The 27,620-nt window shown below is 45.0% G+C and overlaps 1 protein-coding gene across 1 annotated transcript in view; it reads right to left on the reverse strand.

Moving 5' to 3' along the window:
- Positions 1 to 27,620, reverse strand: part of LOC146821407 (uncharacterized) — a 1,203,178-nt gene that overhangs the window by 665,007 nt on the left and 510,551 nt on the right. The window contains exons 33-34 of the mRNA XM_085609844.1: positions 11,403 to 11,480; positions 4,101 to 4,175 (exon numbers count right to left, since the gene is read on the reverse strand). Of these exons, the coding sequence (XP_085465970.1) occupies positions 4,101 to 4,175; positions 11,403 to 11,480 (153 nt within the window). The remainder of the gene's footprint in view (positions 1 to 4,100; positions 4,176 to 11,402; positions 11,481 to 27,620) is intronic.

Below are 27,620 nucleotides of genomic sequence, written 5' to 3' on the forward strand. Positions count from 1 at the left end.
TGACCGCAGACACGTCGCACTTAGGCTACGATGCTTTGGTTCTTCTAGAATCACAGTTGAGCTGCCAGAGAACCTTCAGGCCCACTTCCAAGGGTCCTGGACTGGGATGGCACCACTTGGGAGGGTAGGACTCACAGCAGGCAGAGTTCAGGTGCTGGGTTTAATGTGGTTGGTGCCTTCTGTCCCTGAGGCTCTGGTTAGCCAACTAGCCCTTGGAGTCACTCTGGTGATCCTGGGTTCAAGAGGCAGGTCCAGTCCTTCACTCAGGTAGCAGGGCAGCAGGTAGAAGGGCAGCAGAGTGGCAGTCCTTCTTGCAGAGAAACACAGCAGTCCTTATTCTTAGTTTGTCCAGGGGTGTACTAAAGAGTTGGGTCTAAGGGTCCAATACTCAGACTCTGAAGTAGGAGAAGTTTCTAGAGGCTTCCACCTCCTTGAGGTGTCATGCAAACTCTTCCACCCTGCCCTGGCCGCAGTTGGTCTGGCATCAGAAAGGACCAGTGTCAAACCCTGTGACAGAGTGCTCAAGCAGTTCCTCCCCCTCATCAACTCAGTGTGTCCCATCCTGCCAACATCGAGCTTCCACTTGTCTCACTGTGTGGGAGCAATACACAAAGGCCAGCTACACCTAGTCATGTGACCCAGGAGCAGGCTGCAAGCACCAAATGGTTAGGACAAAACAATGGCAATTTCTAAAAGTGTAATTTTCAAAATCGTGACTAACATCCGACTTTACCATTGCAGAGGGCTTTTAATTACAACTCTTTAGACCCCAAATTCGGGCTGTCTACCAGCTCCCAACTGAAAGGTATCAATTATTAAATGTAATAAGGTAACCTAATGTTATACTATTGGAGAGGTAGGCCTTCCAGTAGTGAAGAAGGAATTTAAGAGATTTCCATTACCAGACATGTAAAACGTAAACGTATATGTCCAACATTTTAAATACAAAGCACTCCAAGGGCTATATCTATTAAAATGGAAGGTTTGGGCCTGGGAAAAGGTTTATTTAACTTAGGTTGAAATGGCAATTTAGAACTGCACACACAGGCTGCGATGGCAGGCCTGAGACATGTTTAAAGGGCTACTTAGGTCGGTGCACAATCAGTGCTGCAGGCCCACTACTGTCATTTAATTTACACACCATGAGCATATGTAGTACCACTTTACCAGGGACATACCAGTAAGTTATTTGTGCCAATTGGGTACAAGGCAATGCCACCATGCTTAAAGTAGAGAGCACAAGCAAATTAGCACTGGTAAGCAGTGGTAAAGTGCACAGAATCCTTAAGCCAGCTACAACAAGGTCAGCAAAACAGGAGGCTTGGAGGCAAAACGTTGGAGGAAAACCACAACAATGATATCAGCCCAACAGCTTAGTGCTATTATCAGGAAAAATCTCAAGGACACTGGCATAAAGGGAAGCCTTAAGCACCATCATTAGGGACTTTCAGGCCATACATTTCCAGTGTTCACACTTGAAGTCCCCCACAGAAAACCAAGGCATCCTGGCAAACCCTAGTTCACTGAGAAGTTCCAAAAAATGTCAGCTCCAAACTCACCAAATCGAGCAAATTAGGAGTAATGATTTCTTCAAGGAGGGTGCTCAGAGTTATAAAATACGATACAAAAGGGGGTGGTGATGGACGGAGCATCAGAACCAATCAAACACTCACACCCAGTCAAGAGATCTGGGTTTAATCCATCACCGTTCTTTAGCCCACTCTGCCACCCCAGTTCAGACATGGCCATATGCAAATCAGTCTGACCCTGTGACTCATGGGAACAGTCCAGCCCGAACTGCAAAGCCATGCCTTCCCTGGACCGGAAACAAGCATCCTAGGACCGGTTTCTGGCAATTCAGCCGTCTTCAGCCAGGCTTGCTTGAATCCAGTGGCAAAGTGAGCAAGGGACTCAACGTCTGAGCATACCCTGCCACCTTATGGCGAACAAAGCGATACAAAAGGGGGTGGTGATGGACGGAGCATCAGAACCAATCAAACACTCACACCCAGTCAAGAGATCTGGGTTTAATCTATCACCGTTCTTTAGCCCACTCTGCCACCCCAGTTCAGACATGGCCATATGCAAATCAGTCTGACCCTGTGCCTCATGGGAACAGTCCAGCCCGAACTGCCAAGCCATGCCTTCCCTGGACCGGAAACAAGCATCCTAGGACCCGTTTCTGGCATTTCAGCCGTCTTCAGCCAGGCTTGCTTGAATCCAGTGGCAAAGTGAGCAAGGGACTCAACGTCTGTGCATACCCTGCCACCTTATGGCGAACAAAGCGATACAAAAGGGGGTGGTGATGGACGGAGCATCAGAACCAATCAAACACTCACACCCAGTCAAGAGATCTGGGTTTAATCCATCACCGTTCTTTAGCCCACTCTGCCACCCCAGTTCAGACATGGCCATATGCAAATCAGTCTGACCCTGTGCCTCATGGGAACAGTCCAGCCCGAACTGCCAAGCCATGCCTTCCCTGGACCGGAAACAAGCATCCTAGGACCGGTTTCTGGCATTTCAGCCGTCTTCAGCCAGGCTTGCTTGAATCCAGTGGCAAAGTGAGCAAGGGACTCAACGTCTGAGCATACCCTGCCACCTTATGGCGAACAAAGCGATACAAAAGGGGGTGGTGATGGATGGAGCATCAGAACCAATCAAACACTCACACCCAGTCAAGAGATCTGGGTTTAATCCATCACCGTTCTTTAGTCCAGCCCGAACTGCCAAGCCATGCCTTCAGCAATACAAAAGGGGGCTTGGCTTGGCAGTTCGGGCTGGACTGTTCCCATGTAGGCACAGGGTCAGACTGATTTGCATATGGCCATGTCTGAACTGGGGTGGCAGAGTGGGCTAAAGAATGGTGATGGATCAAACCCAGATCTGTTGACTGGGTGTGAGTGTTTGATTGGTTCTAATGCTCCGTCCATCACCACCCCCTTTTGTACTGCTTTGTCCGCCATAAGTTGGCAGGGTATGCTCAGACGTGAGTCCCTCGCTCACTTTGCCACTGGATTCAAGCAAGCCTGGCTGAAGACGGCTGAAATGCCAGAAACCGGTCCTAGGAAGCTTGTTTCCGGTCCAGGGAAGGCATGGCTTGGCAGTTCGGGCTGGACTGTTCCCATGCGGCACAGGGTCAGACTGATTTGCATATGGCCATGTCTGAACTGGGGTGGCAGAGTGGGCTAAAGAATGGTGATGGATCAAACCCAGATCTGTTGACTGGGTGTGAGTGTTTGATTGGTTCTAATGCTCCGTCCATCACCACCCCCTTTTGTACTGCAGAGTTATAAAATACAGCTGCATGCATATAAGAAAGACCTTTTCAATACAACGGCCAAGTATCAGAGCTCTCAGATTCTATCAGCCAAGAATTTCTCACACCAACTGATCATGGTTGGCAAATCTGTGATGCAGCCTCTTGTAACAACTCAATTCCTGTGTCACAGGGGTTTTAGGATATCCAGGCACTTGAAAAGTTGTGTAGTTGAGTGTCCCCTCAGAAAAATCTGAGGAGCCAGATCTTCACCTTCTTGATGTATTCAAAAAATGAGGAGGAGGCTCTGATGTGTTGTGGGAGGTTGTTCCATTATTTTTGTGTGGTGTATGAGAACGAATCCTCTCTGGTTCTGCTATTGTGCATACAGGGGCTGTGTGTGAGTAGGAGGAGTGAGGCAGACTGTTAGGCTGGTGAATACAACCTATATATTAAAAGGTCATATCGCAAATTGCCTATTTGTAGGACAGTTGCAAATTGATATTGGTTATTATTAAGCAGGTTCCAATTTGCAGCTCACTTTGAATGGCTGCCAATGCAGAGATGGAGGCTTGCAAGGGAGAGGAATGGAGATGGCAGGTTAGGGGATAAGAGGTAGCGGTGTTTGAAACTTGGAGGAAAGCTAAAAACAAACTCTATTTGCTTCATATAATGATGTAATAGTATAATTAACAATTTCTAAAGAAAACATAAAAAAGAAGTGTATAATATGATTGGGAAAAAAGGTCTTTATTGTTATTATAAACCACTTCACGGGTCTTCCACTGTAATTTATGCATATTTACTAGTTTTTTTGTATGAATACATTATTTAGACTTACTTTTCTTTCAATGCAGTTCCTCCAACATCACCAACCAAGTTCGCCACATCAGTAAACATCTTATTTGGGTCTATTCTGTAAATTTTACACACATCATGCATTATATTCATATCACACAAAGTTATTATTTGCTACAGTTCAACTTTTAAACAAAATGTGAGATGTGGCGATATTTAACATACATTATATTTGGGTTTCTGTGTATCTGCAATGTATAGTAGAGCATATGTGATTTTGGCCACAGACTGGGAAATATCTCCAAAATACTGTTGTTCACTTCATTAAGCATTTAACCTGTTTGCCATAATACATTTGGAGAACATACTTTGCTAGTTAGGTGGTTTCTTGTATTTCTAACTACTACAGATATATAAATGTCTATATGTTTCCCAATGTTCAGTTCTGCTCCAATATAGTTAATTATAGCATAACAAGTCTCAGGTGAGCCTAATTGTTGTTAAAATAGCAGACCAGCTTTATATTGCCTTATTCTAGTGACTAGCAGCAATGTGAATGTCCCACAAACCTAAACTTTACCATATAACGTGGCAATGTGATTAGCGTGATGTAATCGTCTGCAATGTAAGGCATCACACTGTACAAACTGACATTCCTGACAGAAGGGTTAACGCTCATATATCACCTGGTAAGCAAACTGGTAAACCTTCTAAATTTCTGCTATGGGTCAAATGCCCATTAGCATTGGCTAATCATGTTTACCTGCTCCAGTCAATCTGCTGTCATGTGCTTTCTTCAATGCTTTGGCTGCCTTGCAGGAGGGTTTGACCTACCGTGAGTCCTCCAAGACTGGTTGGGTGCTTGGAGGGAAGGGATGAAACTGGCAGTTTTATTTAGACATGACCTTAACAGAGTGTTCAAAACACAAGCTTGGGATTTTTTTTTTTACCAAACTACCCATCTGCCAGTGCAGCACTTCTGATGAGATCACCCTTACATTTATTGTGGCCAACAGACCCCTGGATATAGGTGCCAAGTTTATGCAACAACTGTCTGAAATGATTGGTCAGACTTGTTTTCTATTAGAAAAAAATGGTTGTTAAGGTAGTGGAATTTAATTTACAGTGATGATCAATGTAATACTTCAGCAGAAGACTTTGGGTCACTCCCTTGACTAAGTATCCACCCATTTGAATTAGGTTTTTTAAAATAATTCGGACTCTGCCCTGGACTTTTAATGATCTCATCCATTTCAGTATCAAAGTGCCAATCGGAGTGCAGTCTGAAGACATGAGTGCAGCTAAGCCTGCCAGACACAGTATATAAATTAATACAATAGCAAACATAGTTTGGCTTATGTGAGAAATGGTGTTACTGGTTGAGGGGATAAAACCATAATCAAGCAGCAACCACAATCCTTGTGAGGCTGAATTTACAAACAACCACAAATTAACCTGTGCTTAACCCTCTGGCAGCCTGGCACAAAAGCATTCAGGCTTCCCTTGGAGGAAATATGTTTAGTATTTATGCAGCATTTCAAACAGTAGTAAAGTGAAACACAACCCACAGAAGAATCCCATACCATATTAGAAAAATAGAGTACTTTTTTTAAGGACCAAAATAACAAAAATCCAAATCAGTAGAACCGGAGATATGCAATTTTAAATATTTGATTCAAAATTGCACAAAAAAGCACCAACTGTGGTTATCTGATTGCGCCAGACCAAGACAAAGTCACATGATCAGGCCAACCACGATGGAGCGCCCACCGGGTGCAGGGACCCAGTTAGGCCCACTGAACAGGAGCACTTCCAATCCTGGTTGCGGGTGTTGTGGGGTACTGTGTCTAGCATGCGTTGCACAGCCAAGGTGATACAAGGTCCTGCTCAGTGATGTGTTGCACAGGTCGGTTCCGAGGGGCTGCGAGGCGAGGTCGTGTGTCGTCATCAAGGGGGCCGTCGACAAGGGGGCTTACGATGCGAAGTCCAGTGTCAAGGATGTATTGCACACTAGCTGGTTCCGAAGAACCTGCAGGGCTTGTGATGCATCGTCTTGGTCGGCGTCGAGGATGCCATCATCATGGGGCTTGCAATGCGAGGGCCTGTGTAAAGGATGCATGAAAGATGCGTCACGCAGAGGCGGTTCTGATGAGACTGCGGAATGCAATGCGAAGTCCTGCGCCGGAGACAAACCAGATAGCGGTCCCCATGCAGAGTCTGGTGAGGTGTTGCATTGCGCAGAGGCTCTGATGCATAGGTTCTGACTGCAGACACGTCGCACTGCGGCTACGATGCGTCGGTTCTGCTAGAATCACAGTTGAGCTGGCAGAGCACCTTCAGGCCCACTTCCAAGGGTCCTGGACTGGGATGGCATCACTTGGGAGGGTAGGACTCACAGCAGGCAGAGTTCAGGTGCTAGGTTTAATGTGGTTGGTGCTTCTGTCCCTGAGGCTCTGGGCAGCCAACTAGCCCTTGGAGTCACTCTGGTGATCCAGGGTTCAAGAGGCAGGTCCAGTCCTTCATTCAGGTAGCAGGGCAGCAGGTAGAAGAGCAGCAGAGTGGCAGTCCTTCTTGCAGAGAAACACAGCAGTCCTTCTTCTTGGTTTGTCCAGGGGTGTACTAAAGAGTTGGGTCTAAGGGTCCAGTACTCAGACTCTGAAGTAGGAGAAGTTTCTAGAGGCTTCCACCTCCTTGAGGTGTCAGGCAAACCCTTCCACACTGCCCTGGCCGCAGTTTGTCTGGCATCAGAAAGGATCAGTGTCAAACCCCGTGACAGAGTGCTCAAGCAGTTCCTCCCCCTCATCAACTCAGTGTGTCCCATCCTGCCAACACCGAGTTTCCACTTGTCTCACTGTGTGGGAGCAATACACAAAGGCCAGCTACACCTAGTCATGTGACCCAGGAGTAGGCTGCAAGCACCAAATCGTTAGGACAAAAAAATGCCAATTTCTAAAAGTGTAATTTTCAAAATTGTGACTAACATCCGACTTTACCATTGCAGAGGGCTTTTAATTACAACTCTTTAGACCCCAAACTCGGGCTGTCTACCAGCTCCTAACTGAAAGGTATCAATTATTAAATGTAATAAGGTAACCTAATGTTATGCTACTGGAGAGGTAGGCCTTGCAGTAGTGAAGAAGGAATTTAAGAGATTTCCATTACCAGACATGTAAAACGTAAACATATATGTCCAACATTTTAAATACAAAGCACTCCAAGGGCTAATATAGGGGTGACATATGTATTAAAAAGGAAGGTTTGGGCCTGGGAAAAGGCTTATTTCACTGGGTTGAAATGGCAATTTAGAACTGCACACACAGACTGCAATGGCAGGCCTGAGACATGTTTAAAGGGCTACTTAGGTTGATGCACAATCAGTGCTGCAGGCCCACTATTGTCATTTAATTTACACACCCTGAGCATATATAGTACCACTTTAACAGGGACATACCAGTAAATTATTTGTGCCAATTGGGTACAAGGCAATGCCACCATGCTTAAAGTAGAGCGCACAAGCAAATTAGCCTTGGTAGGCAGTGGTAAAATGCACAGATTCCTTAAGCCAGCTACAACAAGGTCAGCAAAACAGTAGGCTTGGAGGCAAAACATTCGAGGAAAACCACAACAATTATGTCAGGCCCAACAGCTTAGTGCTATTATCAGGAAAAATCACAAGGACACTGGCATAGAGGAGGCCTTAAGCACCATCATTAGGGACGTCCAGGCCACACATTTCCAGTGTTCACACTTGAAGTCACCCACAGAAAACCAAAGCATCCTGGCAAACCCTAGTTCACTGAGAAGTTCCAAAAAATGTCAGCTCCAAACTCACCAAATTGAGTAAATTAGGAGTAATGATTTCTTGAAGGTGGGTGCTCAGAGTTATAACATGCAGCTGCATGCATGTAAGAAAGACCTTTTCAATACAACGGCTACGTATCAGAGCTCTCAGTTTCTATCAGCCAAGAATTTCTCACACCAACTGATCATGGTTGGCAAATCTGTGATGCAACCTCTTGTAACAACTCGATTCCTGTGTCACAGGGGTTTTGCAGACATTTAGGCCACCTCTTCATCTCTGAAATTACTAACACATATTATTGTTTTAAAAGTACTTAAATGTCTTTGACACCTATGCTTGCTGTGGTTACCACACTGCTTGCCCTTACCATTCGGATTGTCTTTTTCACCTCTTTCCAGAGTAGGTCAGCAAGGTTTTAATTTGAATTAAGTCTGGCACTCCAAATGGTTTGTACCCTCTGTCAGTTTTTTGTCACTTGCTCCTGATGTTTAAACACAGTTTACAGAGTTTTCAAACTTTCTTTCACCACTGGCACACTACCATCCTTATGGAAGGCAAGAGTGTTCACTCTCTTACACATGAAAGCCAAACTTGACAGTCAGGTCACTGATTACTAGATGTCAATTACCTCACTACCAACAGTATGCAAACTGCTGGACTGATTGTTGCTTAACAGATATCTAGTTATCCCGTACACTTAGAAAGTTTAGACCCTCGCCAATTGGGATCTTATCCAGCAGAGGCAGTGAAAGGGTCAGGGATGAGGAGGATGCAACATGTATAGTTTTATTAGCTCCAGCTGCCACGTTTGACGCTGTAGACCATTCCATCTTCAAAATTAGGCTTGCAGACATAATGGATGTCTAGTTCTCCTCTTACCTCGCTGGCCACACACAGGATGTCTCTCTACTGCTGTGTTCGTGTCTCAGCTGTAATGTGAAATGTAGAGTCTCTCAGGTCTCTTTGCTCTTTGCTTCACCAGTGTTGGTGAACATTTGTCTCGCCTCGAGCACAACTCATAGGATCCTATGGCTGCTTTGCATTATTATATGCAGATAATTCACAGCTCACTGAACAGGTAAAGCAAGCTATCCCAGGCTTGCTGAGTTGCCTCAGTAACTTGTTGGATGACTAATAACTTCCTTAGGCTTAAAGGAAATAAAATTGAGGTGCTGCTGGTGGGCAAGAACATGCAAGAACCCAGCTGGCAAGAATCGATCAGGTCCCATCAGCTTGGGGCTTTTATTGCTCCTGCTGTAAAATCCCTGGGCAACATACTACCAAAAAAATAACCTTCAAAGTTCAAATTAATTCCATTTATACACCTTCTTTCCCAAATTTCACAGGACCAGAAAAACTTTAATTTTTGACAAATGAACATCACACTAGAGTTTTTCCTGTGTGTGTGCTGTCAATCACAGACCATTGCAATAATAATACTTTGAGCTCTTGGAAGCTGTTTTATCCAAACTACAGCTAAAAAACTGATTGATCACTTGGACTTCTAATTAGCTTCCAGTTGTCACCTCTAGTTACAAGTTCTCCCACTTAGACAGGCAATCATGTAGCCATCTGGGCCCAAAGAGGCAGTATGAACTTCCTTTACATATTTGAGGTAAAAAGTCCTTACAACCCCAGCTGTTCAGCTGTTGTTAGTTTGTCTTTTTTAGTCCTTATCATTCACTGGTCAATCACCCTCAGTGCAAAAATGTTCTTTGAGAGTGCAAGTGCTTTATAAATAATAAATGAAATGTCACCCCCGGGGGAAACGATTTTATAACCCACTGATTCATATTTCACAGCCATTGTGATTATATCAAGCTCATTATATGGCTGGTCAATGAAAGACTGAACACTCAAACATAATTCAAAGGGTCCCTCTCAACAATGGTAAAATGGATGATTCGTACATCATTGAAATTTATTTCCACAAGCACCACATTTCTTATGCTACAAGGCTCTACGTTCCTCTGGTTTGTCACTTGGGGGCTGCTTGACCAGCTGAGATGGTTTGTAATTTGGGGTTTATTTTTTTACTTGGACTTCAACCAAAACTTTAGATCAACAAGCATATTTGGTCTAATTATTTTGGTAGAATACTTTAAAAAATTGTATCAATCCTCCACATAATTTTAAGACTGTAATCCAGGCAGTGACTTCCTCTAATCAAGATTATGGTAAAAACCTATATTAAACTTTCTAAATACATGGTGGCTAAGATGGAGCTAGCTCAATACACAGGCCCAAGGCTCATGCTTGGCCTTGCATGCAGAGAATGAACTACTGGTCATCTGAAATGTCACCAAATGAATACTGTTGGAATTTCTCTAAATCTGCCACTAAGCCTTGACAAACTGGACCCCCTTTTTCATCAAGCCCACTTCCAGTGCTGGTCACCTTCTCAACATCTTCAAACTTAATTTGCTATTCTCCTCACTCCTCCTTTCATCTGCAGAGTTCAGGTTAGTTGGGAGAGCTTTCTCCTATCTCACACCAAGGGATTGGAAGCATCTATCTCTTCTCTGCTGCCAGCAGAACTCGTTTCCTCCCCATAGACAGATGAAGAACTTGCTGTGCACAACGCCTGATTTCCCACAACCTTATCGGAGCTGTTTTAAGAATTTTGCCCCAGTGTCAAAATATCTCTTGCGGCTGCTGTCACACTATACACATTCTATTTATCAACATCATCACAACACTGTAATCATCGGATCAGTTGGTGTATCAATAAATATATATATGCACTTTTGGAAAGGTGGTGAATTAAGACCTGCAGGCACTCATCCCCAAGAGTGATTAGGGTCCCCATGTATCATTCTCATTCACAAACCTGTTTTTTAAAGGATATGCAATGTTATGTTATGTCTATTTGTATAGCACACTAATCACATGTGAGGAAATCCAAGCACTTGAGTAGGTGTGTAGTTGGGTGTCCCCTAAAAGTAATTTGAAGAGCCAGGTCATCACCTTCTTGATGTACTCAGAAAGTGAGGAGGGAGCTCTGATGTGTTGTGGGAGGTCGTTCCATGTTTTTGGTGTGGTGTATGAGAACGAAGAATCTCCTGTTCTGCTCTTGTGAATACAGGGGATGTGTGCGAGTGGGAGTGAGACAAAGCATAGGTGTCTGTTAGGCGGGTGAATACAAACTATATATTAATGGGTCATATCGCAAATTACCTATTTGTATTAGAGTCGCAAATTGACTTGCTTAATGAATATTCTTAAGCAGGATGCAATTTGCAATTTCCTTTGAATGGCTTCCAATGTAGGGATGGAGGCCTGCAAGGGAGAGGAATGGAGATGGGAGGTGAGGGGATAAGTAGGAGCGGTGTTTGAAACTTGGAGGAAAGTAAAAAACAAAGTATTTGCTACATATAAGGATCCAATAGTATAATTCACCATTCCTACAGAAAACATATTAAAAAGAAGTAATATAATATGGTGGAATAAACAGTCTTTGTTTTTATTATAAACCACTTCAGTCTTTCACAGTAATTTATGCATATTTACTTCTTTTTGTAAATACAAATTCTTTTGCCTTACTTTTCTTTCAATACAGTTCCTCCAACAGCACCACCAATCAAGTTTCCCACACCAGATAACACCTTATTGGGGTCCAGTCTGTACATTTTACACATATATGAAAGAGAAAATAATAGTTGCATTACAATTCATATATCACAAAGTCATTATATGTTACAGTTCAATTTTTAAACCAAGTTTGAGACATGGCATTATTTAACATACATTACATTTGGGCTTACTTGTATCTGCAATATATAGTAGAGTATATGTGATTTCCCCCACAGACTGGGAAAGCTCCCCAAAATACCCTTATTCAGTGGAGTACACATCATTAAGCAATTAACGTGCTTGCCGTAATGTACACATATGGTTTGTCGTATTTCTAACCACTATAGATATATAAATCTCTATATAGGGGTTAGAAATACTACTTACCACCTAAGCAGCAATGTCTCATACATATTAGTTTATTCGACAGGTGCCATAAAAGCATACAAAAACAAAAGAATAAAATAAAAAACAAAGAATCAACATCCAATCTTTAAAAAATACATCACATACTAAGACAATATGCAAAATCATATGACAAATAAGGCAGCACATTTATTCTTAAATAAGTACAAAGACATTAGACATCAATAGAAGGTATAACGTCACAATGATACACATGTGCATAAAAACTAAATTGAATCACTGTTGTTAAAATCACCCGAGATGAATTCTCCATCAACCTGAGTCAGAAATACGTGGTCAGGCAAGCCCTGCGACCTAGGCCTGAGGCAACTGATTGACAGAACACAGGTGGGGTGGCACGTAACCAGCAGAACAAACACACAAACAGGAAAAACGCAGACTAGTCCCATGGATAGGCAGTGACACCACAATGGTACGGGGAGATTGGCCCCAATAACACGCACATGGCCAGAGGGGTGCTTATTACCAAAACATCATAAAGTTAGATGCCATATGAAGTTAAGAACATTCAGCCATTCAGCACACAGCACATGCTGTGATCATGTGCTCCTCATGCCAGACATCTGGACGTGTTACCCACTAACCCTCATTGTGCCCACGCAAGGTTCAGACCCACCTGCATTTGTCATCAGGTGGGAGTATTTTATGGCTCCATGACTAGGCCCACGTTCCTCTCTCTAAACAAGATATATGAATTGTTTTATGATGCTCCAAGAAGAATGAGTTACTTACCTTCGGTAACGATGTATCTGGTAGAGACTTAGTCTAGCCGCAGATTCCTTAACTCAGAATATCCCCAGGTGTCAGACTGGATCTGGAAACTTTTCCGCACCAGCACCTCAGCGTGCCGTGGTGGCGCCGCCCGGCTCCGCCCTGATGTCGTTCACGGACATGACGTCAGCGGAGCCATATATGCCCCTCCCGGCACGCTGATGTCAGTTTTCGTCTGAGAAACGTTTCCGTGTCAGAACATGGAGCCATCACCAAAAAACTGTGAGTATATGGGAACAGTGTGCAAAAATGATGAAAAAATAGAAGAAATTGACAGGTGAGACACAGCAGTGCTCTGACACCCCGCAAGAGCGAAGGCTCAATCAACGTTAAAGGGAGACAAGGATGTGGAAAAACAGCATGGCAGAGGATAGAAAGTCCACATCCTGATAGTAAAACCATAAAGGAGAACAGGTCCGGAACACTAGATTAAGGAGAATTTACCACAAGACGTCACCAGAAAGAGACGTTGCAATCCCAATTAAAGATCCATAAATGTATATAGCCAATAGACCAGAAGGAAAGGCCGCCGAGGTGGCAAAGACTACAAGGCAATGCAGAAGGGGAAAGCGGGATGGTGGGAAAAAGCGTGAATAGATTTCACACACTACAATCCAGGCCAAGGACTGGAAGGAACACATGATCTATGAACAGACCGCCTAAGTTTAGAGACTGGGCGGGAAGGAGCAGAGAAACAGAACAAATCAGTCTGTGTTGGAGTGAGAGTATATCACCCTGCAAAAGGGCAAGTATAGAAAAGCCTCAACCTGAAAAGGTCCTCGCAGAACGGGGAGGACGGGCGGGCATTAAGGAATCTGCGGCTAGACTAAGTCTCTACCAGATACATCGTTACCGAAGGTAAGTAACTCGTTCATCTTATAGAGACCTTTAGCCGCAGATTTCTCAACTCAGAATAGATACCAAAGCATACCCATGGAGGTGGCGGGTCTGCGACTGAACCCCACCAAGTGCCCGAGAGAACTTAGTCGTCCATAAGGTGAGTAAAATAGCACTGTCAACCTTTGGGACAAACCATAGTGAGGATAGTAATGTAGCACAGTTAACCGCCAGACCATGAAGCTTTAAAGAGAGCAGAAAACACTGGGAGGCAAAGGCACCAGAAGCCGTTAAGAACAGAACACAAACCCCTTTGTGTATTGCTGGGTTGAAAGAAGGAAAGCACAGAGCCAAGATGCCCGTGGCAAGGTGAGAGGTTCTAACTTAGAAAAAGGGCTTGAGGGATCCACAGGACCCGAGGTGGCGACAGAAAGCAAAATCAATTACCGGTCGACCAAGCAGAACAGTGGAAAAGAGGGCACTGTAGAACCTGCACCTGCAAAGACACGTGGGGCAGCAGTGGCAAGAGGCTGACCCTTATCCAGCAAGTGCCAGCATGGAAGAAAACATATACTAGATATGCTGGAGGAACAAGGAAGGTCATGACTTCGCAAGAAGTGGAGCTGAACCAAGGGTTTGAGAGAGAGCTGCCAAAGCAACGTGTCGCCTGCAGCAAGCCTCGTGATGGTAACTGGTATGACAGACATCGCACAGCGGTCTAATATGTGCAACCACGAAAAGGAGCCCTGTTGAAACCTGCACCAGCAAGACACAAGTGACAGCAGTGGCAGGAGGCCAATCCGCGGCCATAAGGTGCCGGTAGTACGAAGGCCCAAGACACGCCAGGACTGAGGCGGTGTGTCACAACCTGTAAAAAGGGCAGATGACAAACAGTCAAGCCTCAACGAACAAGAGCGAAGGCCGTAGGCACCTAAGCCTACCAGAAGTTAGCTAAGCATACCATGTGGATGCTGGAACCACATGAAGTAAGCAAGGACCTCCTGAAGCGGAGCATGAGCAGCCCAGAAGCGCACAACAGCAAGAAGGCGACGGCCCAAAAAGGGGCACCAAACACGCTGGACACTACATAAGAGCTGGCGGAACAAGCAAACCAGGCCAAGAACCATGGACACCGCATTAAGAAAAGAGCCTGCACGGATCTGCCTGGTAAGAACACAGAGCAGATATAGAGCAGGAGGAAAAACGTGAAATCCATGAAAACGTGACCCAATAAGAGTCTAGAGTATGCTGAAATTACTCACAGTCATGTGGAAACTGAGTAGGACAATGTCCAAAGCAGTAAGTAACCCATGCCCCTTGCCCAAGAGGAACAACAGTCCCCTGCAAGACAGAGTAGAAGAAAAAAACTAGTTACGACAGTGGAAAAAATGAGGACAAATGTAAAGGTCCCGGACCCCAAGAAGCGAGTATTCCAAGGAAAACACGCCCCTTTGAGAGTGCACAGCATGAACCCAAGCAAAACCATGGAAAGCCCCATACAGAAACAGCAGGGATTATGGAAACTGCTGTAGGATAAGTGGCCAGAAGAAGGCCATAACCATGCACAGCAGAGAACATCTGCTAATCCACTACCTTGGAGGACAAACCCAGAAGGGGCTGTTCGTCCAAGGTGCACCAATAAGCAAGCCGCACAGCGGCAAATAGGGTGTCAAAAAAACTGCGACAACAAGGTGTCCCACCAGGCGTGCGAGATAGACACTGCACAGCATGGAACCTATGCCAGGTTCCGATGCCCCACAGACGGATCAACCCAGACATGCAATTGAGCAATGCTGTACAAGGATCTCTGTAGGAATAAACAAGTGGCACCCAGCAGGATGCCCACGGGGAGACTCCATAGGAGCATACCAAGGCAAAGGCAAAATCTAATGCCAGCAAAAAACCCACAAAGGTTAAGGCTAATCCCCGATAGGGGTATCCTCTTGGGCTAAGCACACAGTCAGAGGATGGAAAAACCAGAGAAACAGCCGAACGGCTGTACGGAACGAACATAGAAATGGCTAACCAGCCATGAACAGTAACCGGCACTAAAACTAACCAGTACATTAGGTTGAGTGCCGTAAAAGGAGGCATAGAATATGGCACCAAGATTTACTGCAGCCCGGAAAAGAGAAGGGAGACCGCCGAATCCACGTGGCGGTCAAAAAGATCCACCCCATTGAACGACAGATCTCTGAGGGCATCCCAAATATGATCAGGGAAGCGACTGTCGCGCAGCCAAGCATGGCGGCGTAAAGCCACAGCGTGAGCAAGGACTCGTCCCATAGAGTTAGTTGAATCAAGGGAAGACCGAAGGGAGAATTGTGCCATGCTCCTGCCATGCAGCAGAAGGTGAAACAATTCTGTCCGTGGCCCTTCTGAAACAGAAGGGAGAAGGTTCGCAACTGAGTCCCAAAGAGCTGAGGATGCGCGTGCAAACACACAGGCCGTATTTAAAGCCAGGACGACTGCGCTGGCAGAGGCGAACAGCCGGCGACCACAATCATCGAGCCACCTAGACTCCCGGGTAGGAGGTAACCATGGCAATGTGGGTGAAGACTGTAAATTAAAAGCTGCCTGAACAACTAGGCCCTGAGCTGCTGGGTGAAGAGACAGGCAAAGAGAATCACCCGGAGCAGGGCGGTGCCTACGAGCAATAGCCCGATCAACAGGGTCACCAGAAGAGGGTCTGGACCAAGTACCACACAAGATGTCAAATAAAGAGTCCCCAAAGGGTAGCAAAGGCTCTACCTCGATAGGCTCCAAATGGAGCAGATCTAATAAAGGATCGGAATGTAGAGCCACCATAGGAGGCTGAAAGCAGAGTACAGCAGCTTCCCCAAGAATAGCGCGCGCGAAGGCAGCACTAGATTCAGTCGCCATCCACATAGGTGATAACAAACCGTCAGTAGGAGACGGTTGAAGACTAATCCTGCCAGTAGACATTATGAGCGGAGGAGCCGGAGACTGACCCGAAGGCCAGGCAACACTGGGTACTTGCACCATGAGCCCTTGATCTGGGAAGTCCAGGGAAGCATCATGTTGTAAAGGAGGAGGCGTAATAGCTAGAACCGGCGTCGACCGACGCCATGTAGGAGACCTATTGCCGCCTGAAGAGTCGGGCGGAGCAACAAACTCAACCTAGGGAGGAAGAGTTGACGTCGGTACCGGCATCGATCGACGCTGCGTTGGAGTCGCCTGGACGTCGACGACCTCCAGAGGGGATTCGACCTGGACGCCGTCCAACATCGATGCCACCGCAAAATATGCACGTTTGGGCAAGCCGGGCATCGAGCCGGGCATCGAGCCGGGCGTTGGGCCGGGCGTCGGGGCCGGTGCCACCTCCGACGTAGGAAGCCGTTCAGGGATATGCGAAGACTGATGGGGTGGGCTGGACGGGTGACTAGGAGGACCCATTGGGCAGTGTCCCGTCGGCGCCCATATCGGCTCTGGAACCGGAGTCGATGCACACAGCTGGTGCATAGGAAGAATCCACGGGCGATGACCCGAAATGAGTGCCTTCCACCTCTTTGGGGCCCGAGGTGCTCCAGGAAGAGGGGGTGACCTAAAGTAAGACTGGAGTGCTTCAGAATGAGCCTCCATTTGAGCATGCGTCGCTCCAACTCCCGGAAAGGGGGGGTATAGAGGAAGCGACTGCCGGGTGCCCTTACCTGTCATAGAGCGAGAGGAGTAGGCGCCAGCAGTACGCGTATGGGAGGATGACCTCCATGCTTGATGCTTGTGCTCGTGCTTACCTGCCTTCGAACGACGGTCGCGGGAACGACCTCTGGAACGGGCCCGATCCCGAGCGGGAGAGTGGACCCGACAGCCGTGCGGCCAGTAGTTTCATACAACGCACTCTCAGGGACTTGGACTTCATCTTCTGACAGACATCGCAATCCTTGGAGTATTGGTGCACGCCGAGGCACCACATACAGATGAGGTGCAGGTCAGTGCCAGACATCCGACGCGCACAGGCTTCACAAGCCTTAAAGCCGGAAGGCATTGCCCACCGTTCCCACAAGGGTGTCGAGAAGGCCCAAAAACAAGGCCAAGGAACTGCTGGTTTTCCAGGATCTGCGCTAGGACATGGAAAAGAAGAAAAACTGACGCGCAGAGGTGCTGCTGCGGGAAAATTTCCGGATCCAGTCTGACGCCTGGGGATATTCTGAGTTAAGGAATCTGCGGCTAGACGTCTCTATCAGATATATATATATATATATATATATATATATATATATATATATATATATATATATATATATATATATATATATATATATATATATATATATTCCAAACAGCGAAGTTGCTCCTTCTGGATTACCGGGACCATTGAAGGTTGGCATACACTCCGGCGGAGCCAGCCGGCGACAATATCCAATTAAATGCAAAAATCCAGTATGCTCTCAGTAAAGTAAGACAGAATCCCAGAAGTAGTGAATGGTCTAGTGATTTATTTCACACAACGCGTTTCGGCACGTGAACAAGGCTGCGTGCCGAAACGCGTTGTGTGAAATAAATCACTAGACCACTTACTACTTCTGGGATTCTGTCTTACTTTACTGAGAGCATACTGGATTTTTGCATTTAATTGGAGATATATATATATATATATATATATATATATATATATATATATATATATATATAAATAAATAGGTGCTCAAAACAATTATACTTTGATTCAGCCCTCAGACTCGTTTGTTCCTGTTTTGCCAAACGCCTCTTGTCTTTTTTTTAAGGTAAATTCATATTCAAGGAACATTTTGGAGAGCCAGCCAGGAGAGATTGGTGCCTCAAACCTGACTGCAGCCACAGGAAAGGACCTCTCTCTGACAAACTCACATCTGTGCAGCAAGGAAGGTGAGGAGACGCCACAATTGACTGAAAGTCTGACTAAAAACGCGGGGTGGAGGTTCGTCCTGAAGCCTCCGTCAGTGGGTAAGAGACTACATCTTATCCTTAGTCCTAAGAAGAAGTGAAACATTTAACCTGAGTGCCCTGCCACTGACAGAAGTCTGACATATTGCCAATTTATGTGTTCAACCTGAGTAGTCGAAAGGTGCCCTCGGAAGTGATCCTGCAGGGGTCACCTTTTTTCGAAAGTCAGCACGCTAGAAAAGGCCAGGGTTGCTAGTCGCTCGGACCGTTAGGCATGACACAGATGGTTTGCTTGTCACCAGGGTGTGATATTTTATTTATTTATTTTATCAATTTATAGGGCGCAACAGCTACCCAAAAAGGGTTTCCCGGCCCCTAGACACAGCTAGTTTGAGGGCAGAAAGAGGGAGGTGGCTGTTGAGTGTTTATTGTTCAAACATCCAGGTCTTAACAAGCTTTCTGAACCTAAGATAATTTCCTTCCTTTCGGATACAGGGGGGGAGCGTGTTCCAAAGGGAGGGTCCCAGATAGGCAAAGGATCTGCCACCTGTTCTTGCTCGTTTGAACCTTGGTATGCAGAAACAGGCTGCCGTCTGCGACCGGAGGTTTCTCTTGGGCGTATAGAGGTAGGCAAGAGTTTGAAGATATTTTGGTGCTGTACCTGCTTTAATTCTGAACATATAGTTCAGGGCTTTAAAGCGGATTCTGCTTCCGATCCTAAGCCAATGAAGATTCCTACGATGGTTCGAAACTCCGGAGTTCTTCGGAATATTGCAGGGTATATATAGGGATATATAGGGATATAGGGGCGAGGCCTCACCACTTGGGCCACTGTGCGTCATATAGATGGTACGCTTGTCCCTGGGTTTGATACAGGGTTACAGCTTGGACTGCTGGGTGTGATATAGGGCTAGCACCTTGATATTTTTTAGTCGAAAAGGGTTTTCTCATTGCTACTGGTTTCTTAACAGTGTTGGTATCTAAAAGAGGTGAGAGGTGTTATTTGCTTGTACCCTAGGTGTGATGGTATGCATGACCCCTTGTTGTGATATAGGGTGTAATTCGGACATTAGGGAACATTGGACCTTAGAGATTAGGTGTAGCTTGCGCTCAGCCACGGAGGGCCTGTGGTTGTCAAGCTGTTCCTTGTTTCCACATAAATTGTTATTTTTGTCCCAGAGCCGATATTGACACACTATCGAATTCACTTAGTCACGGGTACACCGTAAAACTCCCCTTGTCATAGGGTAGCATGCGCTACGGAGTGGTCCAAGGTATTTTTTGACAAAGTGAGCATTTTTTCTTTGTCAGTTTATTCCCTCTTCTTCTTCATTATGGTTATTAATTGATGCATTCTTGATGTTGTGGTATTGGTAAATTGTTGCAACTGCATTTTTTTTTTAATGTTGTGTTTTGTTAATGACTCAGTGTGCTTATCAAAGCGCAGCTAATTCTTACAATCATTTTTCCATATCTGCTATTTTTTTTCTGCTGAATTTACACATTTTGAACAAATAATTGCATTTTCTTTCAGGTTGTGACCTTTCATATGCATGTTTCGTTTCTGAAAGGTCTATTCTGATGCATCTATATATGTAGTATTGAACTCGTAGAAGTAGTATAACCAGTAATACCCATGTATTTATTCCCCAACGATCTAATATTACTTGATCCCCAGAAGCTAGAGCGTTTCAGTCCCTTAAAAAGTTCCCAGCTATCATGGAGTCACCATTAAAGCACTTGCAGACTAGGTTCCCGACACAGGTTAAAAAACATAGAAAGTATTGCCACGAATGGCACACACACATTGAGGCACACGTGTCCTCCTAGCTAGAGGGGGGACTCTTCGACGCAAACATGATCGCACACACAAGATGACACATTCGGATCAACCTGCAAGTAAGGCGCCCGTGCCTTCCCCTACCTTCCGTATGTAGGAATGGAAGTGCTCTCTCTGATGCCTGCCATACCGGCATTAGGTTATACAAATCCACCAGTCAAGGGAGCTAGAGGGCCCCCCACCGAACAAATAACTACTAGATCGAGACAAGAGTCGTCAACAGACCACCAGACCAAGGCAATCCCAGCATCACCCCAGTCCAGTGCTAGAGCTCCCCTAAGCTCAACTCCACGTCCATCGCGTTCAACACATCAAACCTCAGCGGCATGGAGAACATGCACTCCAACTCATCTGGGTGAACACTCTTTGGTGACCAGGACATTCATAGCGGTTCTGGACAGTGACAACTAGTGGGTGTGAGGAAAAATTCCTCAGTCCTCTGGGTACTAGTGACAAGGAGGGATGATGTCAGGCCTGAGCACATAATCACAGGATGACCCCGAGAGAAACAATAGCGAGAGACGAAGCAGTAAACATTTTCCATCCGTTCTGAAACCTACTAATAGATTGGACTAAGGAGGGGAACCGATAGGGGTACCACTGCAAAATTTAGGAAGGATTTAGCATGTAGAAGCAGGGTTCGAGGAAGTAAGCACAGAGAACTTCCAAGGCCGGGACCAGGTTGCAATCCCCCCTCCTCTCCCAGAACCAGGCAAGCTGTGGGGTCGATATGGGCTAATCCCGCATCCGGTGGGCGACACGCACACCCCAACACTCACATGCCTTGTGTTGTCAGTGACCTAACAGTCTGAGGAAGAAAACACTCTAGCAGTATTGGTGAATAACACACCGTACAGCTTCCTAATTGACATAGGGGTGACAAAGTTGTGATTAAGGGATGGGAACGTTCCCCTATCCAAAGACTCTATGGACACTCAGGGGTCCTCAGGCAAGGTTATGTGGGTCCCCTTCACAAAACCCCTGGAGATAGACGTGAGAAGCAGCCGCGTAAAAGGGCAGTTATTATATCACCCCTCATAGTCAACTAATCTCCTAGATAGAGACTTAATGGCCAAACTAAATATGAACATTAATTTCTCAGAAGATGGTCCAGTAACCTGCTCAACCCTCAGGTTATGTTCATGTCTTTAGCCTACCCACAGCACACAGACAGGCTGATAAGTGCTATACCCACCAATCCGACAGCCTTCACTAACATCATGCTCACAATAATTGCCAATGTGCCAGAACTGCTGGGTCAAAAGTATTCCACCGATGGGTCACCATGATATGGAACCCCAGATTGAGGTGCTATTTTGCTAGGATGCCATTGAGGTACAACTCAAATACGGGGTACTGCTGCCCACAGGTCAATGGATTGCAAAGTGGGCTTGTATCATCTTCTTTACACCTGGTCTTAGCATATGAGAGGTAACTGATGACCAGCTGCTCAGTGAGTGTCCTGGGGCATCAGAAATCTTCTTTGCCATCCCAAGTATGTTTAGGGTGGAACTGCAGAACAGGGCCCCATTGTCCATGGCGGTATTTGCAGGAGCAAGACTTGTCAGCAGTACCACCACACCTGTGGGCCAAATGACCCTATGACGTGGGGATAATCAATACCGTAGAACCAGTAAAGATAACCCTGCAATAAGGGGCTATCCTGTCTTGGGTATGCTAGTACCCGCTCTCCAAAGAAGCTGAAGAGGGCATAGCACAAACAATTCAAGGACTAATTGATCAGGAGGTCCTCAATGAAGGGGGTCTCCCTTTGTAATACACCAATTTGTGCTGTTCAAAAAGAGTAAGGGAGGGACCTGGCACCTGGTGCAGGACTTGCGCCCCATCAATGACACCATGGTCCCATAATTCCCTGCAGTGCCAGACCCCTCCATCATATTGACAAACATACCCGTAGACGCCTGCTATTTTTCCATGATAGACATCAAAAATGCGATATTTAGCTTTTGCTTCACCCCAACAGTCAGTACCTGACTGTGCTCACCTTCAGAGGGCTTCAGCTGCTATAGAAGAGACTGCTGCAAGGGTACTGTGAGTCCCCCAGTATCTTCAACAGAATACTGAGGAAGGATCTTGCGGACTTTATCGAACAGCACACTGTTGATATCTTGATATGCAGTCACTCTGAGGACCTATGTCACCAGGGCACAATAGTCCTCTTGACTGCGCCAAGAGAGGATACAAAGTGGAGAAAGGGAAGTTGCAGTATGTACAACAGGATTTTAGTTATTTGGGCCAACTACTCTCAGTGGCTGGTCAGCAGATCATACAGGAACGGGCAGATTCTTTCAGGCTATGCCATTATCAAAAACGAAAAAGGGTAATCAAACGTTTTTAGTACTATTATGTGGATGTTGGATTTTCCCTTATACACTTTGTTGTGAATATATGCCTTGTGGGTAGAATATATTCTAGAGTTTGTCCATAGTAAATAGAGGTATGACAGAACCACATATAGTGTGTTATGTTATTCTGATGACAAAATGAACAAACTACTGCAGATCCATTCATTGTTGAGTGAAGCTACTGCTTTGGTCAACAATTTGAATGTAGACAAAGCTGAGAGACTTAAACAGTTTAAGAAAAATAATGTACTCACTCAGTTGCACGCCCAAGTACTTCTTGAACATTTTAAGAACAATTCTATTCCTGCTGGATTGCAGGTGAAAAATATACCAGTTATCTTTGTCTTTGACAAGACATATATGCACAAATTCAGTGGAGTTGGAACGAAATGTTCCAGAGACTGGATTGAGTTGTCAATAGAAACCGCTCTCAGAATTTACGAGGAAGAACTCAAAGAAATTAAGGCTTTCGAAGAAGAGATAAGTGGTTACTATCACGGATACTAAATCTCTACTAGAATCTGCGGAAAAGACAATAGGTGAATTTTAAACACACACCACAAATCAAAAAACAACTAAATTAGCGAGGAATATAAAAAAACTTTAACATCGAACAGGTATACCCTTACTTGAAAGAAGATTTTTACAAGAATAATCCTAGTTCTCTGAATCTACAATATAGGGGGCGGTCAAGAAATAAATGTATTACTTTTTCAGATACCTCATCGGACTCAGATCAGGGTCCGTTGAGGCAATACCAACCCTATTTCCAATACCCAAGAGCCCAACCTTTTTTAGGCAAAGAATTCAAAAGGGGGCAAGGAAATATTGCCAAATGGAGGGGCCAAAACCAAGAACAAACATTTTTCAGAACCAGGAAAAAACATACAGACGATAGCTGTCACCAATAATGTTCCCCAAATGAACGATCTAGAACGGATTCCGATTTATAATCTGTCGAAATACCAGTTGACGGATACTGAAATGAGTATTTTGCAAAAACGGTTGTCATTTGTTCCATTGGCATTGCCAGACCCAGTTGACACCAAAATAGAAGTGTTAAAATTCCTGCGTAAAGTAAGCCTAAAAACCTTCTTCTCCGAAACCTAAAACTCTCAAAGCAAGAACATGAGTGATAATGTGAGTGGTTTAAGATGTAAATCAAATTTTGGTCCTGAAAGTACAGCTATGCCTACAGAGATTCTGACATTTGAGGACTAGGTCCTTAGAGAGATCGATGCCCTGAATGACAAGAAAAGGTATTTTAAGCACAACTGTTCCAGGGACCTAGCAGTAGCACTTTCCGAATTGGCAAAAAATCCCCTTGTAGTTATTAAACCGGCTGATAAGGGTGGGGGGATTGATGCGGAGGTTATGAGACAGAAAGATAATAACACACACTATAGGAGAATAGATGACAACCCTACAGTACGATTAAAAGCAGAAATAGAGAATCTGACGAAACAGGCTTTAGATGAGGGTTGGATTTGCAAACAGGAATATGAATTTCTTACCTAGACATCTGAAAAAATGCCCACGATCTATATATTACCAACGATTCACAACAATCTTGAGAACCCTCCTGGTAGACCAATTATAGCAGCGTGTGGGTAAATTCTGGAACCGCTGGCGAAATATGTTGGTACCTTTTTAAGACCATTTGTAGTAGAGACACAGTCCTTTATAAGGGGCTCAATGGATTTGATTACTAAGATTAAAAATGTGCCTTTTAAAGCGGAGGAACAGCTATTGGTGTCTTTCGACATCGAAGCGTTATACACCAATATTCCGCAGGACAAGGCACTGATCGTACTGAGAGATACTCTGAACCAGAGACAACACCCCCACGCAGTACCCACAGAGTTTATTACAGCATTGGCCACGCTCTGTTTAAAGAATAATTTCTTTACCTTTAAAGATAGTTTGTTTTTGCAAATTCAAGGCATGGCGATGGGGTGCTGCTTCGCACTGGAAATAGCCAATCTGGTGATGGATTTCTTTGAAAATAAGTGGGTATACAGTCCTGATAACCCTTTCCAGAGACACATAGAAAAGTGGTTTCGTTATATAGACGATATCATGATGGTGTGGTATGGTATGGTGATTGAGACTTTACAACTATTCCATAATTGGCTAAGTGCTTTGCTCCCGATCTTAACTTTACAATATCATATAGTAAAGGAAGGTTGCATTTTTTTAGATGTCTGGATTATTGACAATGAGGGCGTATTGGAAGTGAGCTTATACACTAAGCCGACAGACAGAAATACCCTTTTACACTTCACCAGTGTTCACCCCAGGAGCCTGAAGGAGAACTTGCCTTATGGGCAGTTTCTCTGGATCCGCAGAAACTGTACCAACAAACGGGATTATTTGGTTATCTGTCAAAATTGGTTAAAAATGCGATCAAAAGAGCATGGTTTAAACCTGGAGAGAATCTTTTGACTCCGAAAACACACCCTGAGGCTAATCCGCTTACATGTGTGCTGACGTACAATCCGAAAGCTAACAAAGTAAAAATGATTAAACAAAGGAACTGGAGATTAATAAGACATCTGGATATCCCACAGCCAATGTTTGCGTTTCGGAAAGGCCGTCAGCAAGTAGTGAGAGCAATGCGGCCAGGCGAGATAAAGAAAGATTTGAGAAGCATGCTTAGTCTTCCTCCTGTAGTTGGACATTTTAAATGTCACAATTGTGCTGCGTGCCAAATGACAACAGATTCCAAATCTATTAAGATCAATGATAAAGAACATCATCAAAAGATTTTTTTTAATTGTAACACAAAGAATGTTGTCTATTGTCTGAAGTGCCCGTGTGAGTTGTTCTATGTAGGACAGACTACACAAACTGTAAAAACCTGCATCCTCCAACATAAATTGAGAATAAGATGTAGAGTACAGGGTGCACCTCTAGTACAACATTATAAAAAAACAAAACATAATGAAAATGAAAAATGAAATACAATGGTCAGTGCTGCTGGTAGTGACTAATGTGTTTGGAACTAATCTACCGACCAAGTTAGATAGATTGGAAGCAGGCATGATCGAAAAGTATAGGACAGCTACACAGGGGTTGAATGAACATGACGAAATGTGGGCCTTGGTGTAATCATTGATGTATGTAGAGATGTATTGTGTTCTGAGACTTGAACAGAGATAAATGTACTTTTTAGAATGCTAGAGACTGCATGAAGGGGTGTAGTGGGTCTGCAGGAGCTCTCTCCCTTCGACCCCAGAACATCGGAGGCTGTAGGTGTGCGGGCAGGTATGTGGTTTTGAATACCTAAAAATGTCTACCTCTGTGTATGTTGTTGACCACCACAGGAGATTTGATTTGATTTATTATGTTGGTCCTGATAATACATGTATTCATTTTTTTTCCTATATATATACACTTTTGTTGTGGAGTGCAGTGTAGGTTTTGCACCCCAAGCGATGGATATGCCATGTAGCTCTTATATGCCTCTGAATATGTTAATTCTGGTGGGCTCCTGGTTGCCTCCTGCTTTCTGTGATATTGACTGTCCATGTTGGGGCATGGTATGAGGTGTACTGGTTTCCCCTGGGTCTCCGTAAGAAGAGGACGTATATTCACAGGGTGCATTTGTAGAGTACTCTGAGAGTGATTTTGAACGTCCGTCGGTGACATTTGGGTGAGTTTGGTAATTTCTATTGTTTTAGCCGGGGGTTTCATGAACAACTTTGTTGGAATAATATAGGGCCATATTAGCAAGAAACTGCGAAAAATATCGTAGAGCGCGCTTAACGCAGAATTTTTCATCGCCAGCTATCGCTAGAATATATCGCCACGCTAACGCTGTATTAGCAACAATTAGCGCTATAGTGATATATATTCCAGCGATAGCGGGAGGGAAGGGCCAACATCGCGACAAAACCAGCGATGTTGCATGGGGAAGGGGGAAGACCTTGCTGATACGACCATGTGGTCGTATCAGCATAATCCATCCCCCCCCCCATGTTAGATATTGCTAAGTCATGAAATTAGCAGGTGTTAAAAAACCGGCGATGACCCCGGTTAGCGCAACTTTTTATGTCGCTAACCGGGGCCAGGGCCTCCTTGATAATACGCGATAGGCCTGTTAGCGGCTGTTTATCAGGTCTGTAGGTAGGGAACGCATACTTTGCATGTCATTAGCGATAAATATCGCTGACATGCAAAGCGGCACCCAAACCGGTTGCTTTCATCAGAAAGTTGTTGCTAACTGCTGTTAGCGACAGCTTGCTGATAGGGCAATAAAAATATCGCCGCTTTGGCGGCAAAAAGTGCCGCTAAAGCGGCGATAGGGCCCTTGGTAATATGCCCCATAGTTTAGCCCGGTTTTTAGATTAGTAGATGCTCTCTTTAGAGACTTCCCCCATCCATACTTGAATACTAGATATTTGTTTTTACTCCCTTGTGTTTGGAGAATATGGGCGTGTTCTGGTGCAGATTGAACATAGCTATGCATGCGCGGCTTTTCTGCACACACGTCTGGGTCAGCGGGAAGAGTAGATTGCTCCCTGCTGTGGTTGGCCACGCAGGGGCTTGTTTACCCGCGGCTAAAACGTGGGTCTCGGGAATCAGAGCGGAGACCACGTCGAGGAACCCTGTAGGTAAGAGGAATGCTGTGTGTTTAGGTAAGAGCAATGCTGTGTGTGGGGGGCTTGGTGACACGCCGCCGCTTTGAGGCTACTAGTTCCACCCGTAGGGCGAACGAGTGATAAACCTATGGGGGTTGTTGATTTTTGTCTTCCCTACAGTGAGTTGTGTGCCTGTTCCCGTACTAAGGCAGTAGTTGGAACTTCGGTTCCAGTTTACAGATATTGTGTCTCAAGAGATTAAGCGACTGGAGAGATGTAAGTGACATCTACAGGGATTGACTTAGTGGGTATAGGGGTTGTCGTTTCTTCTTTGGTGGTGAGGTTACTCACCAAGAGATATGATCTTATCTCAGCAGGTTTAGAGGCACGGTGGTGGCCGGGTCCGATGAATTGAAGCTGGCTTTGCTCTACTTAAGTACGTGTGTGCAGTAGTATGTGGACTGTAGAACTGGGCAAGCTT

The sequence above is a fragment of the Triturus cristatus genome, chromosome 6 (genome assembly GCF_964204655.1).
Source record: "Triturus cristatus chromosome 6, aTriCri1.1, whole genome shotgun sequence".
Classification (NCBI taxonomy): Eukaryota; Metazoa; Chordata; class Amphibia; order Caudata; family Salamandridae; genus Triturus; species Triturus cristatus.